The sequence below is a fragment of the Chanos chanos genome, chromosome 12 (genome assembly GCF_902362185.1).
Source record: "Chanos chanos chromosome 12, fChaCha1.1, whole genome shotgun sequence".
Taxonomy (NCBI): domain Eukaryota; kingdom Metazoa; phylum Chordata; class Actinopteri; order Gonorynchiformes; family Chanidae; genus Chanos; species Chanos chanos.
Window position 1 is genome coordinate 1,528,130 of NC_044506.1, and position 19,371 is coordinate 1,547,500.

At 41.0% G+C, this 19,371-nt stretch overlaps 4 gene segments (V, D, J or C); 2 read left to right on the forward strand and 2 right to left on the reverse strand.

Annotated features, from left to right (window-relative positions):
• The window catches only part of LOC115825317 (Ig kappa chain V region Mem5-like), a 56,742-nt gene extending 50,558 nt beyond the window's left edge, over positions 1-6,184 (reverse strand). The window contains 2 exon segments of the V gene segment in view: positions 5,678-5,959; positions 6,133-6,184. Of these exon segments, the coding sequence occupies positions 5,678-5,959; positions 6,133-6,184 (334 nt within the window).
• On the forward strand, positions 133-683 carry LOC115825322 (Ig kappa chain V region 3381-like). The segment is given in 2 exon segments: positions 133-199; positions 373-683. Coding segments are annotated over 2 exon segments (363 nt in total).
• A 3,446-nt stretch (positions 6,185-9,630) lies between the features above and the next one.
• LOC115825336 (Ig kappa-b4 chain C region-like) lies at positions 9,631-11,786 on the reverse strand (the record flags this gene model as incomplete). The annotated part of the segment is given in 2 exon segments: positions 9,631-9,968; positions 11,750-11,786. Coding segments are annotated over 2 exon segments (357 nt in total), but the record flags the coding sequence as incomplete, so codon positions are not given.
• A 1,224-nt stretch (positions 11,787-13,010) lies between these two features.
• Positions 13,011-13,559, forward strand: LOC115825333 (immunoglobulin kappa variable 1-17-like). The segment is given in 2 exon segments: positions 13,011-13,074; positions 13,210-13,559. Coding segments are annotated over 2 exon segments (402 nt in total).
• Positions 13,560-19,371: the final 5,812 nt, after the last annotated feature.

A 19,371-nucleotide genomic window follows, 5' to 3' on the forward strand; every position in this document is an offset into this window, starting at 1 on the left:
GCGTGTGTGTGTGTGTGTGTGTGTTTGTGATTGTGTGTGTGTGTGTGTTTTGCATATCCGTGCTGCCTCACTGCTCCACACACTTTAAGAGCTCCAGTGTTGATCAGTGAGTGTTCAGTCCTTTCAGAGACACTGACACACAGCACAATGATCATGTCACTCATTCTACTGCTGGGAACACTGGGACTCCTCACTCAGGGTCAGACAAAATCACTTTCCTCATTTCTTACAATCTCTTTTCCACTACAATCATTCTACATATGAGTGTGTCTGAGTAAAGTTATGAGAGATTGTTATGAGAATGTTTCTGTCTTTAATGTGATCACAGTATTATGGTCTCTCACACTCTTGTCATTGTCTTTTCTCTTCCAGAATCATCAGGGGAAATAATTCTGACTCAGTCTCCACAATCAAAGTCTGTTCTCCCAGGAGAGACCGTCTCTATCAGCTGTACAACCAGTCAGAGTGTTTCCAACTACCTCCACTGGTACCAGCAGAAACCTGGACAAGCTCCTAAACTCCTGATTCATACCGCATCTAAGCGTCAGTCTGGAGTTCCAGATCGTTTCAGTGGGAGTGGGTCTGGCACACAGTTTACACTGAAAATCACTGGAGTCCAGACTGAAGATGCAGGAGATTATTACTGTCAGCAGGGTTATAGCTCTGCACTCACACAGTGTTAGAGCATCATACAAAAACCTCCCTCAGCTACAGAGGAACAAAGACTGATCTGAGAACAGATACAGAGGAAATAAGACTGATCTGAGAACAGTCACAGAGGAACTACAGCTGGAACAGGCTGGAATTTTAAAAGAAAGGTTCTTTTTCTTTGTTATGATTCACCCTCATCAAAAGACAGATTATTTTCAGTGTTTCTACTTTCTCCTCCTGTTTCCCACAGGTCATCCACTTCAGCTTTTTACTTCATACTGACAAAGTTCCTTTTTTAATAATTTTAGATATATTGTGAGTACAGTAAATTTGTAAAGTAAGTGGAGCTATAGAGAGAATATTTTAAATAAGTGAGCATTATAAATATATCGAGTGTTAAATATTTCAACACGCAGAGTTATATAGAGAGTGTTACATATTTAAGACAGAATGTTAAGACAGAGTTATAGACAGAGAGTTAAATGTGTAGAGTTATGGACAGAGAGTTAAATGTGTTGAGTTGATTCTAAAGGGTTCTGAAGACTCTCTGATTAACTCTAGTCAGAGTCATATAACTAGCTCTCCTCAATGCTACCAATCTCCCGCACTACTGATCACTTTCTATGTGTGTGTGTGTGTGTGTGTTTCCTCTAGAAGATGTGGAGAGACTGATCATGACTGGAGCTCCTCAGGCCTCTGATCAGTGTGAGGAAGGGAGAGCTCCAGTAAAGTGCTGCTGGGTTACTCCACTAGTGAAGGACACTCTTCTCTCTGGACTTCTTACAACTCTGTCTTTCCAAAGACAAGCCCTGGATCACACTCATACAAACTACATACCAGTTTGGAAGACTGTATGTGGATGAGGATTGTCTTTATAAGTATAAATAACCATTTATTCATCAACACTAAACAAACTCTCACAAACTCTCCATGAAGACCACAGTCAAACTGAATGCGACTCTTTGAGTGAAGTACATCCTCTGATGCTGCTGGACACATCATCAGTGTTTTTCCTGGGATCATCGGCAGTTTCGGGTCTTTCAGCATCGTACTCCAGGCCACCCAGTAATGGTTGATCAGACCCCTGTTTGTGTCCAGCTGGCGACTACTGGCTACTTCACACCCAGTGTTGTTCTCTCTTTAGTCGTAGCCATGTAGAGGCTCTTTCTGCCGTGCTGGTGGTCTCGCTAATGGCCATTTTTCCTCCAACGCTCAATGTGCTGAGGGCTCTGGCCAGTGAATGGGCAGTGAATCCTCGATATCCAACCTCTATTGGCTAGGGGTGTAACGGCACACAGAAGTCACGGTTCGGTTCACACCACGGCTTGGACATCACGGTTTGGTACGAGTTTGGTACAATGGGGAAAAAAGCAAAAACAAACAAAAAAAAGCATGAGGCTAGGTTTCTTTTATTTATTTGGAACAGACAGTGGTGCAAGTTACAGTTTGTTCCCCCTGAGGTAGTTGGCACAGCCTGTAGTGCATTAAAGGTGCCTGTGTTGGTAACGCTTTAATTTGATGTAAATAATGGGTTTGGCGCCCTCTTATGGCTGCAGTTATGTTTGTTATGCTCGTGGTCATGTGACTTCAATTTACTAGCAAACCACTTCTCTGTGAGGTACAAGCGATTTCTTCACTCGGTGGAGTTTTGGCCCACATATGCTTGTAAGTCGTCATCCTGTGTTGAGAGTTTGACATGTTATGTTTTGAAATGTTTAGGGTGTGAATACAAGAAGTTGCTGGTTTGTATGGTGGGTTTTGAAGGCTACAAAAGTTGTTTTACTAGGCTAATGACATTAGCAATTGTGCTACTGTTTATATGGTAGATGGTGGGCTGTGCTGTCAGGCATAAGATATATTTTGTTTTGCTGAGACAATATAACTTGTCTGCGTTGTCTGATACCAAGAAAGAAACTGATTGTGTCATTTTCTGTTTGTTTCAGTTTTACAATAAAGACAAAGTTTGAATCCATCCTCGCATGTTCGCTGTCTGTCTAGCTGGATACCTTCAGTTAATCTTACATCCGGCAAGGACAGAACAGTGCCATAGAAGGGAAATCACGTTTTCCTTGCACTTTTGAATTTACTGAGATGATTGTGCTATGGAAACTCTATGTGAAGAAAACAAGCCTTTTATGCTGCCCTTTCTGAATTTCGTGTGTTTGTGACATCACAACTGCACGTGGCTGGCGTGTAGCCAATCACAGGCTATTGACAGCCAGCATTGTTGTCTGTTATTCATTGGGAAATGCAGTTTACTTGATGTTTCTTTTATGACGTGTGTCATTTTCAGTAAAATGAACCACATCAGTGAGCTGAGACCCAAGTTTTCTTATGAATTCTGCATGTCCACCACTCACCTGTCAGCTCTTTAAGAGGTATAATAATCACTTAAAAACACTGATGAATCATTAACATTTTCTCATTGAAAATATAGCACATTATTTCACTCATATGCTCAACAGCATGTAAATATATGTACATATGTCTATGACTGTATTGTAAACAGTAATTTTATCTTACAAGTCCCGTCTGAGATTTAGAGTAGTTTATGAAACCAAATCTAGGCTGTTTTTATTGAGAGACTACATGAAAAACACTTACTGTTCAGGATGAGTTTGGTCCCTCCACCAAAAGTTTACCACAGTGTTTGACTGTAATGAAACGGTCACACAAAAACCTCTGTCACACCGGAGTGACACAAACTGTCACACAGAGACACAGTGAGACAGTTAGATAAAACTATAATAAGAGAAACAGTGAGACAGTTAGAGAAAGCTATAATAAGAGACGCAGTGAGACGGTTAGACAAAGCTGTTGCACAGAGACACAGTGAGACAGTTAGACAAAGCTGTTGTACAGAGACACAGTGAGACAGTTAGAGAAAGCTATAATAAGAGACGCAGTGAGACAGTTAGAGAAAGCTGTTGTACAGAGACAGAGAGGCACAGTTAGACAAAGCTGTAGTACAGAGACAGAGAGACACAGTGAGACAGTTAGACAAAGCTGTAATAAGAAACACAGTGAGACAGTTAGACAAAGCTGTAATAAGAGACACAGTGAGACAGTTAGACAAAGCTGTAATAAGAGACACAGTGAGACAGTTAGACAAAGCTATAATAAGAGACACAGTGAGACAGACAAAGCTGTAATAAGAGACACAGTGAGATACTTAGACAAAGCTGTTGTACTGACACACAGTGAGACAGTTAGACATAACAGTACTACTGAGATACAGTGAGACAGAGAAAACTGTCGCACAAAAACAAAGTGGGACGGTTAGAGAAAGATCACTCTTAATCCAGACCTGAGATCAGTTCCAGCATGGAGAACATAGATTCATATCACCTTTGACCTCTAGGGAGCTCTGAAGTGATCACTGAACTCTGAATTTATGGTCATGATTTTGTTCTCAACCATGTGGATCAATGTCTGTCTGTCTCAGTTTTCCTCTGTTACACAATAGAAGAAATATTCCAGCAAAGCACCATAAAATTCTGGCTGTTTTAAACTTACTGTATGGATGAGTTTGTATGAGAGATGCTTACCTAACCTATTGTTTAGAGAGAGTTTTGATTCTAATTTATCACACTCAGGTTATTGTTGCAACATTACTCAGGAAAATCATTTTCATAGAGAGAGGAGACTTTGCATTGGCAGCACATGCTTCAGTGCTCTGGGAGTGTTTATAGCCCTGTGAGTTTAATACTTGATGACGGAGAGCTGCCTGCCCCACAAACTTAACCCACAGACACCATGACTTTCATCACCATCTTCATCTGGACACTGACCTGCTGCTGTTTTAAAGGTGAGAGACAAATCAACATATTTTAGTCACATGTTTACATCATTTAAGTAAAACTGTTTCCACAGGGAATTCTCATCAGTAAACACACTTTGGCTTGGATGGCTCATTGGCAATTTTTTTTCCCAACTTTTTCTTATTTCAGAGTCCAGAGGACAGGTGACAGTGACTCAGACTCCTGTAGTGAAATCTGCTCTTCCAGGACAAACAGTCACTATCAACTGTAAAACCAACATTGTACCAGATGAAAATGGAGATAAAATATATGACATATTCTGGTACCAACTGAAATCTGGAGAAACTCCTAAACTCCTGATTTACTGGGGAGATCGATTAGAGTCAGGAACTCCAGATCGTTTCAGTGGCAGTGGATCTGAGACTGACTTCACTCTGACCATCAGAGGAGTCCAGACTGAGGATGCAGGAGATTATTACTGTCAGAGTGCACATCAAACCGGTGGCTATTGGAGCGGATATACCTGGGTGTTCACACAGTGATATAGAGCCGTACAAAAACCTCCCTCAGTCAGACTGCACAGAGACTGCACTGCTGCAGCTGGGACCTACTGCAGGTGCTGAGGGGGAGGATGTGATACAGCACAATGACACACTCTGTGGAGGAGAGAAATCACACACTACACTAACTCTACAATCACACTACACTAACTCTACAATCACACTACACTAATTCTACAATCACACTACACTGACTTTTCAGTCAAACTACATTAACTCATCCGCTCATTATCTAAGCTGCTTATCCTGACTAGGGTCACGGGGGGTGCTGGAGCCTATCCCAGCGCTCATAGGGCAAAAGGCGGGAAACACCCTGGGTAGCTCAGTTGGTGGAGCATCAGATTTGTAATCTGAGGATCTACGGTTCAAGTCACTCTTCAGGCAGATGTACTAGCTTATCCCTGGTGGTCTAGTGGTTAGGAATCTTGCCACCGCACCCTGGGTTTGATTCTTGGTCACAAAAAGATCTGTCTTCTGATGAGGGTGAATCATAACAAAGAATAAGAAAATATCTTTAAAAAATTCCAGCCTGTTCCAGCTCTAGTTGCTGTGTAGCTGTACTTAGACCAGTATTATTTCTTCTTTATGTGGTCTCAAATCAGTCTTTGTTTCTCTGTAACTGTTCTCAGATGAGTCCTTGATACTCTGTAGCTGAGGGAGGTTTTTGTATGACGCTCTAACACTGTATGAGTGGAGTGTCATAACTCTGCTGACAGTAATAATCTCCTGCATCTTCAGCCTGGACTCCAGTGATTTTCAGTGTAAACTGTGTGCCTGACCCACTCCCACTGAAACGATCTGGAACTCCAGACTCACGGTCAGTTGCGCTATAAATCAGGAGTTTAGGAGCTTGTCCAGGTTTCTGCTGGTACCAGTGGAGGTAGCTGGAGACAGTCTGACTGACTGTACAGCTGATAGAGACGGTCTCTCCTGGGACAACAGACTTTGATTGTGGAGACTGAGTCACAATTATTTCCCCTGATGATTCTGGAAGAAAAAAGACAATGACAAGAGTGTGAGAGACCATAATACTGTGATCACATTAAAGACAGAAACATTCTCATAACAATCTCTCATAACTTTACTCAGACACACTCATATGTAGAATGATTGTAGTGGAAAAGAGATTGTAAGAAATGAGGAAAGTGATTTTGTCTGACCCTGAGTGAGGAGTCCCAGTGTTCCCAGCAGTAGAATGAGTGACAGGATCATTGTGCTGTGTGTCAGTATCTCTGAAAGGACTGAACACTCACTGATCAACACTGGAGCTCTTAAAGTGTGTGGAGCAGTGAGGCAGCACAGCTATGCAAAACACATACACAAACAAACACACACACATATATTAAAATTCAGTTCACTTAGATTTTAAAAGTCAAATGTATCTAATCTATGTCTGTATCCAGTAGAAAGAACAGTAAAGACGAGAGTGTATTTGGTCAGTCTTTAGACAGGAGAGTTTATAGTTGCATGGAGTTTATAGAATAACAATGTAAGTGTTTATGACCCACATGTGTCTGTTTAATCAAATATTCCAATATGTGTCTATCCATCAAATGAAAAATGAATCATGTGTTTTAGTGTCTGATGTTGAGGGAACCACTCAGAGAGACTTTGTGTTTATTAGCATGTACAGTAACCTCTGAGGGGCTGACTGGACCTAAAGCTAAACCATGCTGGGAACATGTAACCCACACCAGAACAGATCCACCAGAACCTGTCACTGAGTCTAATGAAACCACACAGCTTCCTTTGTTCATGTCATTTCAATACACAACACACGTTCAGTTGGATATTAAAAGTCATTTCAGTTGGATATTAAAAGTCAAATCCATCTGCTCTATGTGTGTATCCAGTAGAAAGTAGAGTACATAGTAGAGTGTTGGTCAGTCTTTAGACAGGACTCAGTGAGTTTATAGTTGTATGGAGTTTATAGAATACCAGCTAATAGAATGATTAAAATGGTTTACCTGACTCTTTGAATAGTAAAATTTTTTTTTTACATTTATAGCACAATGTTTTAGTTGGATTTATAGAATTATTGTTATTGTAATCAGAGATAGTGTCATGTGATTGTAGAGTTAGTGTAGTGTGTTTGTAGAGGTAGTGTGGTGTGTTTGGAGAGGTAGTGTAGTGTGTGACTGATATACTTCTGTTTTCCAGCAGTGTGTAATCTGTAATGGTTCAGTTCTTACTCCATCTGTCTCTGCATTAGAGAGTTTTATTACAGAGACTCAGTCTGTCTCTATGACTGTAGTGGACCTTTGGTGGAGGAATAAAACTGGATGTTGGCAGTGAGTATGCACACATATGGCATAGTTATAAGTTGGAGAATAAGCAAACTCTTTAGAAAATAGTTTATTATTAGTTAGCATTGACAGGTGAATGAAAAACAAAAAACAAAACAAAACTGCATAATCCCGATCTTGTTTAAGAGTGAACTGACCGTCAACTTGATGTTTAAAACAACACAAAATGACAGTACAATGTTGGTAACAGTTGAAATATGAATGAGTTGAGAGGTTGTTGAATGAGTCGAGTGGTAGATTGATGAATAGTAACATTAAGAGTGTGAAACAATGTGCTGTAAAGCACAGAGAGATCAGAGTCATTAGAGCAGGAGGTTTTTGTACAGATGTTGAATCCAGATTAAAATAATACGTAGTAACGATGTTGAACATGTAGAGTTGTGGTGTTAAATGTGTAGAGTTATAGACAGAGTGTTAAATGTGTAAAGCTATAGTGTTAAACATGTAGAGTTGTGGTGTTAAATGTGTGGAGTTATAAACAGAGTGTTAATTGTGTAGAGTTGATTTTAAGGGGTTCTGAAGACTCTCTGATTGACTATAGACTCATATAATCAGCTCTCTTCAATGTTACCAGTCTCCTGCACTACTGAACAGTATTGTGTGTGTGTGTGTGTGTGTGTGTGTGTGTGTGTGTGTGTGTGTGTATGTGTGCATGAGTGTGTGTGTGTGTGTGTGTGTGTGTGTGTGCATGTGTGTATATGTGTGCGTGAGGGTATATGTGTGTGTGTGTGTGTGTGTGTGTATGTGTGTGTGTGTGTGTGTGTGTTTCTTCTAGAAGATGTGGAGAGACTGATCATGACTGGAGCTCCTCAGGCCTCTGATCAGTGTGAGGAAGGGAGAGCTCCAGTAAAGTGCTGCTGGGTTAATACACTAGTGAAGGACACTCTTCTCTCTGGACTTCTTACAACTCTGTCTTTCCAAAGACAAGCCCTGGATCACACTCATATAAACTACATACCAGTTTCATATAGAAGACTGTATGTGGATGAGAATTGTATTCATAAATATAAATAACCATTTATTCATCAACACTAAACACACTCTCACAAACTCTGTATCACATGATCAACCTGGAGAATATCCTAAAATCACCATGGAAATGCTATGATACAGCTCTCATTGGCCAGTTCCATTAGTGCAATTAACCTGTGAAGACAGTAGTCAAATACAATCAACCAATCACATCTTAACTACACATTACTACACATCAATTACAAACACAAACAACACAATATGAGTTTATAAAGATTATAAATGTTATTCAAAACAACACCTCACTGTGTAGAGTCCCGCCCATGGTCTTCTGTTCTCATATCACACACACTCACACACACACACACACACACACACATACACACACACACACAGCTGTCCCAGTCTCAGGGGGTTTGGGGCGCTGTGAGTGGGTGCTGTGAGGGTGAAAGTCAGATTTGCATGTGCAGGGTGATCTCCACTCTCCCAGAATAGAGCAGCACTGTGATCACATGATCCCCCACCCCCACTGGGATTAGAGTGGGTTCAGAGGTCATTACTTTAGTATCAGTGTCATTAGAAAGTCCACATCTGGACTGACACACAATTACTGTCTCACTCACACACACTCACATAACGTCTGTCAATAGATTTTACATTAGGTTTATAGTTATGATGCTGATCTCAAAAGATCCCATTACTGTTAAATTAATCTGTAGATACTGTACATAATATAACTTAAATAATAATAATCACATTATTTAGACCAGTTAATGCATTTTCACAACATTTATTTATTTATGTGTGTTTTTATTCATTCAGCAAATAAGCCTTTATAGATATTTTTTCACTAGTTCTTCTTTTCATCAGTATTTTTGACTCTGGTGTGAAACGTGTGTTGAGGTATCTGTGGACTATTAAGACCACAGTCTGATTAAGAAGTTACAGGTTTCAGGGAAATGTTTACTGTGTCTACAGTAGTGAAAATAAAGCTACTTCTGTACACTTATGATGCATTTATGCATGTAAGTCATGATTTTAGTGTGTGATTTAGGTAAAAATCATTATTTCTAATAAAGAGAGAGAGTGTGGAATGGTTGTGATTGAAAAAAGCTCTTTATTTTCATTATAAATGAGAAAGAGGAAGAGTGAAGCAGTTAAACAAACACATGCAGTGGACATGAATGGATTTGACATGAAACACAACAACATGACATGGAAGATGCTCTGGTCACAAGTCAAGCTGCTGGAAGGTCTCACACACAGGGTCAAACACAGCACAAAACAAGTCTGATACACACATATCAGGTGTGCGTGTGTGTATGTGTGAGTGTGTGTGTGTGCATGCGTGTGTTTGTGTGAGTGTGTGTGTGCGCGCGTGTGTATGTGTGTGTGTTCTCACGCCTCAGAACACTGGTCTCTGCTGACTGTCTGGGTGACAGGAGACTGGGAGCCTTGTGTGGCCTCACAGGTCACTGACATCTTTGTCCACTGCTCCTCCTGGAGGGTGAGGGTGCTGCTCCAGCTGTACAGACCGTCCTTCTGGAGAACCTCAGGGCTGGAGCTCACCCCTGAACTCCAGCTCTTACCATCCACCTTCCAGCTCAGCTTCCAGTCTGAGGGGAAGCCGTTGTTGGCCAGACACATGAGCGTGGCCTTCCCCTGCTTCAGCTCCTCACTGGAGGGGGGCAGGACCGTCAGGGTGGGTCGTGCATCACCTAGGATTTATCACACAAGTCAGAGCTGTGATTGGATGGAGAGAGAGCTGATGTGTGTCAATCAATGGGTAGAGGGACACAGTAGTGTGAGACATGGTTAGTCTCCATCTCGGATTAGTCTGTGTGTGTGTGTGTGTGTGTGTGTGTGTGTGTGTGTGTGTGTGTGTGTGTGTGTGTGTGTGAAACACACTTTAAACACACGCTTTATGTGTGTTTCAAACGCAGACAGGCTCTGTCTCTTTCACTTCCCTTATCTCTACATCACAGAACCCAACCAAGATCAGCCAAGCGTTTAAAGACAGTTACCAGAAATGTATAAATAACCTTAATGAAATCCACTTTCTACTTTAATAAAATACATTTTCTCTCCACACTATGAATTATTTAAATAATAATAATAAAGTTAATAGCTACATTTTCAATACAAGTATAGAACAAGAGTGACACACATGTAGTTACACAGATAAATGATTGTAAAAAAATGAAAAATTATATTAGTATATTTTTGGATGGACATTAGTCAGTCAAAAAGAAGCAGAAATCGAGCAGTTCAGTTTCACTAAACGCCAGGACCTCTGACAGTATATCACTGTTTAAATCTCAGTGAAATCATTTCTGATCTCTCAGTATACAAAGACAAATGAATGAGATACATATTTCACATGTCACTACATTTACAGAAGATTCTTAATATTTTTCCATTTATTTATGTTTTTTTGTAAATTTCAATTTCACAAATGTCAAAGTGCAAATGCATTGAATCGATCGTTTAATCCTTCACATATTTTTCTTTTTCTTTCTTTCTTTCTTTCTTTCTTTCTTTCTTCACCATGTTTAACGTGATTCAGTTCTAATGAAAATGATGAAATGTACTGAGATGAACTTCACTGCTCTCTGAACTGTATCCAGTAGTTTTCACAATCTCATTAAATGAGACAGTGATCTACAGTATATATTTCATCATGTTTCTGCACTATTATTATCAAACATTTAAAAATATACATTAAATGTCACTCATATAATTCATAATTATACTCATGTTTTATGCATCAGACTTTTAATGTTGTTATTGGTCAATCTTCCACCTCTCATTAATCAGCCTTTCAATTTATAAATAAATATTTCAACACTTACAAACGTTTTAGTTTAGAAGTTTTAGTTCTCAGAGGAAAGATTCTCGATTTCAGAGGAAAAGACCAGATATATAAGGACTCATTGAGATTGTATTATTCTAACTGACCACACTGTCATTACAACAACTCAAAATATATGAGTAAAACATCAAATCATACAAACTGTGTCATTCATAAACTACACAGGGTTACTACAGATTATTTTAATCTGGACTCAACATCTGTTCTTTTCCATTAAGAGAAGAAATGTGTACTTACGTCCAACTGACAGTTTGGTGCCTCCACCAAAAGTCCACCACAGTGATACAAACTGGTTAAGTGGCCGTACAAAAACCTCCTGCTCTAATGACTCTGATCTCTCTGTGCTTTACAGCACATTGTTTCACACTATTAATGTTACTATTCATCAATCTACCAATCGACTCATTCAACAACCTCTCAACTCATTCATATTTCAACTCTTACCAACAACTTACTGTCATATTGTGCTGTTTTAAACATCAAGCTGACTGTCAGTTTACTCTTAAATAAATTCAGGATTATACGTAGTTTTTAATTTTACACTCACCTGTTAAATGTTTCTAACTGTTTCTTAACGAGTTTATAAATCTTCCAACTTATAACTATACCATATGTGTGGATACTCACTGCCAACATCCAGTTTGATTCCTCCACCAAAAGTCCACCACAGTCATAGAGACAGACTGAGTCTCTGTACTAAAACTCTCTAATGCAGAGACAGATGGAGTGAGAACTGAACCATTACAGATGTGAGTATTACACATCGCCCTCTGCTGGACAACAGGAGCAGATCAGTCACATGCTATACTACCTCTACAATCACATGACACTATATCTAGTTACAGTAACAATAATTCTATAAGTCCAACTAAAAAATTGTGTTATGAAAATAAAAGAACATTTTACTATTCAGTATTACACATCGCCCTCTGCTGGATAATGTGGGAACCTCAGATAGTTTCTCACCATGACTTGTCTGAATATGTGTTGGACAGGTTTCCTCATCTTACATAAACTCACACTGACCACTTAATGACCACAGGACAGACAAATTAAAACACATATTACACAGTTCAACATTAATGACTTCCTCACTCGCTCATGATTAGATGAAATAATCAAAATGTAATATTTGATTTCATAGTATGTTGATGTTGAATAATGACCATTTGCTTATAATTTATTGTAAGTTTAAGTTTGCGTGATTACACACACACACTGTGAACAGTGAGCAGTGAATTTGTCCTCTGCATTTAACCCATCCAACACACCAGTAGTGAACACACACACCAGACGCAGGAGCAGTGGGCAGCATTCCTCTGCGCCCGGGTAGCATTGGGGTTAAGTGCCACACAGCCATGGATATTGGGCCTGGGAATCAAACCGTCTCACTGTGTTTAAACTGCTACATTATGTCATACAGATAAGACAAACACAGACTTTTATTTAAAAACAAACAAATTTATCAAAGTTTCTGAACGTTTTCCTCATGGTACTGAAGACAGTGAGGGTCTGTTCATATAATGTGCATATCTATGTCTGTTCTGATGTGTCACTGGCTTCATGAGAACATAATACTGATACAATACGAAACACAAACAATGATAGCATGATATTTTCATATGAAATCTTTATAATACATGGGACGACATCATATTCACTGTAACTGGGTTTAATGTGGAAATAGTGACAGTCAGAGACACTGTAGTTGAAGTCTATGTCAGTAAATTACAACAGTGAAAACTCTCCTATTCTGCTGTGATGAAGATCATTTCCATAGAGAGAGGAGACTTTGCATTGGCAGCACATGCTTCAGTGCTCTGGGAGTGTTTATAGCCCTGTGAGTTTAACACTTGATGACTGAGAGCTGCCTGCCCCACAAACTCAACACACAGACACCATGACTTTCATCACCATCTTCATCTGGACACTGACCTGCTGCTGTTTTAAAGGTGAGAGACAAATCAACATATTTTAGTCACATGTTTACATCATTTAAGTAAAACTGTTTACACAGGGAATTATCATCAGTAAACACACTTTGGCTTGAATGGCTCATTGGGAATTTCAACTTTTTCTTATTTCAGAGTCCAGAGGACAGGTGACAGTGACTCAGACTCCTGTAGTGAAATCTGCTCTTCCAGGACAAACAATTACCATCAACTGTGGAATGAACATTGCTGTGGATAACGACTGTGGTTCCAGTAAATCGTACTACTGTGTCTACTGGTTTAAAGTGAAACCGGGTCAGGCTCCCAAACGCCTGATTTACTATGCAAATCAGTTACAGTCAGGAATTCCAGATCGTTTCAGTGGCAGTGGATCCGGGACTGACTTCACTCTGACCATCAGAGGAGTCCAGACTGAAGATGCAGGAGATTATTACTGTCTGACAGATCATTACAACACATATAAAAAATCGCTCTTCACACAGTGATATAGAGTCGTACAAAAACCTCCCTCAGTCAGACTGCACAGAGACTGCACTGCTGCAGCTGGGACCTACTGCAGGTGCTGAGGGGGAGGATGTGATACAGCACAATGACACACTCTGTGGAGGAGAGGAATCACACACTACACTAACTCTACAAACACACTACACTATCTCTACAATCACACTACACTAACTCTACAATCACACTACACTAACTCTACACACACTACACTAACTCTACAATCACACTACACTAACTCTACACACACTACACTAACTCTACAAACACACTACACTAACTCTACAATCACACTACACTAACTCTACAAATACACTACACTAACTCTACACACACTACACTAACTCTACAAACACACTACACTAACTCTACAATCACACTACACTAACTCTACAATCACACTACACTAACTCTACAATCACACTACACTAACTCTACACACACACTACACTAACTCTACAAACACACTACACTAACTCTACAATCACACTACACTAACTCTACAATCGCACTACACTAACACTACAAAAACATTACACTAATCATTCTACACTAACTCTACAAACAGGGGCAGATTTAGATATGGGCAATATGAGTGGCCTTCCAGAACGGCATCCCGCAAATAAAAAAGAAATTCAGAACGGTGACATTTGCGTGATTGGTTTTCTCTTGCTCATTTGCACGTCACGTCAGTGATATCATGTCACCGTCTGGGTCAGTTAACCTTGTCGGAGTGGGAAGGTCTCCCACTCAGAAGTATGAGATGGGGAGAGGGGCAGAGTTCGGTTGACCTCAGGTCTCCCCACTGGAAGCCCGAGGTAGGGGGGAGCGGGGGAATCTATCAAATAGCGCACCTCTAACTTTGCACAGTACTAATGCAATTAGTAAAATCAGTCACACTACGAAATGCTACCAAATAAACTACAATTCACTCATGATACTGTGAATATAGAGTTTCACAGACATACTGTTGGATTTTGTTTTGGTTTGCGCAAAATCGTTAAGAATAATGTAAAACCAGTCCGCACCGGGGTTTACCCAGGGCATCATACTAGATACACCACTGACTACAATCACACTACACTAACTCTGCAAACACACTACACTAACTCTACAATCACACTACACTAACTCTACACACACACTACACTAACTCTACAAACACAGTACACTAACTCTATACTCACACTACACTAACTCTACAAACACACTACACTAACTCTACAATCACACTACACTTACTCTACAATCACACTACATTAAATCTACTAACACACTACACTAAGTCTACAAAGAGGCTACACTGACTCTACAATCACACTACACTAAATCTACTAACACACTACACTAACTCTACAAACATACTACACTAACACTACACTGACTATATCCCATAATACACATCCCATGACACACTCCATAGAGATAAAGAATCACACCACAATAAGTACAATCTCTCTATGTATAAATTAATACTCATGAAGAAACACTGATAACAAGACTAAATAGTGCTTGTATAACGACAGAACATAGAACTAATTTAGGACCTCACCTTCCAAAACCAACTTTTATTTTAGAAGGAATCAGTACAGTACAAAACATTATGTTCACATAGTTTAGAACAGAGATGGGGACTCGAGTTTGCGACTTAGACTCAAGTCACACTTAAGTCGCACATACAGTGATTTGTGACTTGACTGGAGACTCGTCCTCAGAAGACTTGAGACTCGACTCAAACTCGAGATTTTGGAATCGTGAACAATCTTGCTTTCATTTTTTTTTTTTTTTTTTTTTTGGCGCATTAATATTAAGTAAATGTCTAATGTCATTCCCTCCCTTATTATTATGTATAACTTTACGCATGCGCAAGGCCACAGATAACCGTAAACTGCAGCAACAACACCGTAACCATGGCGAGCACAGCTGCGGCTGCTGTGCCATTTGTGATAACCTTTGGCTATATTGCCTCCACACAAGTCCCAAACAAAAGAATGGATGAATGCAAGGTGTTCGGTATCAAAATAAAGGATGCTCAATTGACCATATCAAATTTTAGGCACCTCAAAACGCACCCGGATAGGTCAGTCAGTCACTTGATAACAAGTTGACGTTAGCGCGTATGGACGGTTAGCAAACATGTTAGCTCAGCATCGGCTATATTAGATTAGCTTGTTACTAGTAAGCTTTGTAGCTAAGGGAGGTTAACTTGATTAGATTGGCCTTCGCTGAATGTTTTGAAAAGATGAGTGAACACTGCAAAATTACAGTTATTAACTTTTTAAAGGAAAGCTTTCATTGTGTGTTTTTTGTCATATTGCATAGCAATAGCCTGTTTAAAGTGTCCATATACCAAACAACTAACCAGTGCTGATACTGTATGCTAACAGGTAAAGAAGTGTTGATAATGCCATACATGCTTGACTTGGATGTGCCAAAAATGACTTGTGAGCATCTCTGGTTGAGAAAGTGGTCAAATATAACCTATCAAACTGTTTTACTGTAGACAGGCTGGAAACAGCAGAAAAGTATGTGTTCATGGCCGTACCTAGTTTGAGTTTTCTGTTCTGGTCACAAAGAGGCAGCCATGGAGGCACTGGGACATCAGTCGTCCTTTTAGTCCTGTCTTCAGATGCTTTGGTCTGAAATATCACCACTAGATGGCAGTCATACCACACCCCTCAGAGCTACTACAGTCCTACATTGGTGTTCTGATATTTCGCCGTTCTGAGTTTTAAACCACTGTATCATTGAGTTTAACAGCATCCTTATCATACTCTGATCAAACTTACAGCATCATGAAATGAAGTTTGATCATCTGATCACACAGTATATCTTCTGTACCAAGACCAGGATCAGAGACAGAAGTGTGAAGGGAATCACTCGAGAGGGTCTCTCTATAGACTTCTCTGTGCGAGGATGAACCTGTCATCTGGCATTAAACAAACTCAAAAAAAAAAAAGAAATCATAGAGGCTAATGACAAAAGTGTTTTTGGAAAATGTTTATGTAATGTGTGTGTGTGTGTTTATTTTTGTTTGTTTGTTTTTTCTAGAGCTCACAGGTTATGGACTTGATGAAATAACAGTTAACTATAGAGAGAATTTTACAGTTCTTTTGCTTATCCTGAAGGTAACTTTGTCTGAACAGAAGCCTGGAGAGAATCTTGAATTCTACATCCCCCAGTCAAACCAGTTACAGTCAAACCAGATCGTTTCACTGGCAGTGGATCTGGGACTGACTTCACTCCAACTATCAGAGGAGTCCAGACTGAAGATGTAGGAGATTATTACTGCCAGACCACACATAAGATCAGTGGTAGTGATTCAGCAGTTCCATTAAATGACCACCAGGTGACAGCATAGTCAAACACTTTCCTTCTTCTCTCTGATCTGCAGAGATGTGACTCTTGATTGTGACGCTGGGGTTTTTAATAGAAATGCTAATCCAGCTGTTGTATTGGGGCAAAATCAAATCCTCATATGAAGAAAACAGCCTCTCTCTCTCTTTTTCTCTTTCTGTCTCTCTCTCTTTTTCTCTCTCTGTCTCTCTCCTCCCTCTCCCCTTCTCTTTCCTCTCTCCTCACCCTCTTTGAATTTTGGATAAGAACAGTGCTCAATTTTAGGTTCTGGATTAGACTTATTTTTGTCTCTCCACAGGCCGATATTATCTACGCAGAACATCAGTGCATAGCCGACTGATACACAGCCGACTGAGTGCATAGCCGTCTGATACACAGCCGACTGAGTGCATAGCCGTCTGATACACAGCCGACTGAGTACATAGCCGTCTGATACACAGCCGACTGAGTGCATAGCCGTCTGATACACAGCCGTCTGAGTACATAGCCGTCTGAGGCATAACCGTCTGAATCATAGCCGACTGAGTGCATAGCCGACTGATACACAGCCATCTGATACATAGCCGTCTGAGTGCACAGCCGTCTGATACACAGCCGTCCGAGACATAGCCGTCTGAGGCATAGCCGTCTGAGACATAACCGTCTGAGGCAAAGCCGTCTGAGGCATAGCCGTCTGAGTACATAGCCGTCTGAGTACATAACCGTCTGAGGCAAAGCCGTCTGAGGCATAGCCGTCTGATACACAGCCGTCTGAGTGCATAGCCGTCTGAGACATAGCCGTCTGAGTACATAGCCGTCTGAGGCATAGCCGTCTGAAACACAGCCGTCTGAGACATAGCCGTCTGAGTACATAGCCGTCTGAGGCATAGCCGTCTGAAACACGGCCGTCTGAGACATAGCCGTCTGAGGCAAAGCCGTCTGAGGCATAGCCGTCTGAGTACATAGCCGACTGATACACAGCCGTCTGAGACATAGCCGTCTGATACACAGCCGTCTGAGGCATAGCTGTCTGAGGCATAGCCGTCTGAGGCATAGCCGTCTGAGGCAAAGCCGTCTGAGGCATAGCCGTCTGAGGCATAGCCGTCTGAGGCATAGCCGACTGATACACAGCCGTCTGAGACATAGCCGTCTGATACACAGCCGTCTGAGGCATAGCCGTCTGAGGCATAGCCGTCTGAGGCATAGCCGTCTGAGACATAGCCGTCTGATACACAGCCGTCTGAGGCATAGCTGTCTGAGGCATAGCTGTCTGAGGCATAGCCGTCTGAGGCATAGCCGTCTGAGTGCATAGCCGTCTGAGACATAGCCGTCTGAGTACATAGCCGCCTGAGGCATAGCCGTCTGAGACATAGCTGTCTGAGGCATAGCCGTCTGGTGGAGCACAGCGTGTTTTCTCATGTTATGGTGCACTATCAGGCAGTTGTTTGTCATTTGTAACTGACCGTGCAGTGCAGAATATTTTCTGTCTTTTTGTGCGCTGTGTCAACTCCCCTGCAGTGTCTCTGAACCACAGACACTGAGAAGCTAAAATCAGTCGCACATCTCAACACCTTTACCCTTTTTTCACGTCAAGGCTCAGCCTAGATTTCCCTCTCAGTAAACCCAGAATTAGATCTCCTCAGAGTCTGGAGCTGCTCACACTGACAGCATCTGCGTTCTCACATCCAGGGAGAGCTCTCTGTCTTTAACCAGCACTGCCCCAAAGGCGCAGTCTCACCCGCGTGTGGAAATAGCTCAGAGAACGTGGGAGATCAAACCTGTCACCTCCTGAAGGTGCTCTGACTGCCAGTGCAGCGTTGAGACCGTTAGCATGTACGGAAACACGTCAAGATCCGCGTGGCTTTGAGAGGAAGCGCGCGGCGTGTCACATGACTTGGATACCTGCCCTGTCCCTGAATGCTGTGGTGCGTTGGTAATGCAGAGGTCAGACATCCGACAGCAGCAAAGCTTTGGAGCACAGGGCTATAGCACCCTCTGGTGGCTAAAAGTGGGTTAGGTCTGGAATTCTGCAATATGACGGTTTGTACCAGTGTTACCTTAATGTTGAAATTAACCAAGTGGAACTTCTTTAACAAGTCTATAATTTCTACATGTGTCCAAAAGCTCTTATAAATGGATGAAATATTAGTAAATACATGAACATCAGTGAACCCCTGATGAATAATTTCTTTTGCCTTGGAAAAGTCACATGCCTGACTCAACAAGTCTGCTTAACATTCATTTATAAAGGATAGATTTTATGAATGTTATTTATTATGTAGATGAATGGGGGATATTCATGTTACCCAGGTTATGAAAATAAATTCCCTAGAATAAATACGCTTTGTCTCAATGCTTTAAATATTCTCAGGGCCATTTTTGTACTGTAAACAGTGCACCAATCACTGACCCTCAGCTGCCTCACATCAGCCAATGGAAGCTCCAGCCTCGGACCAGGAC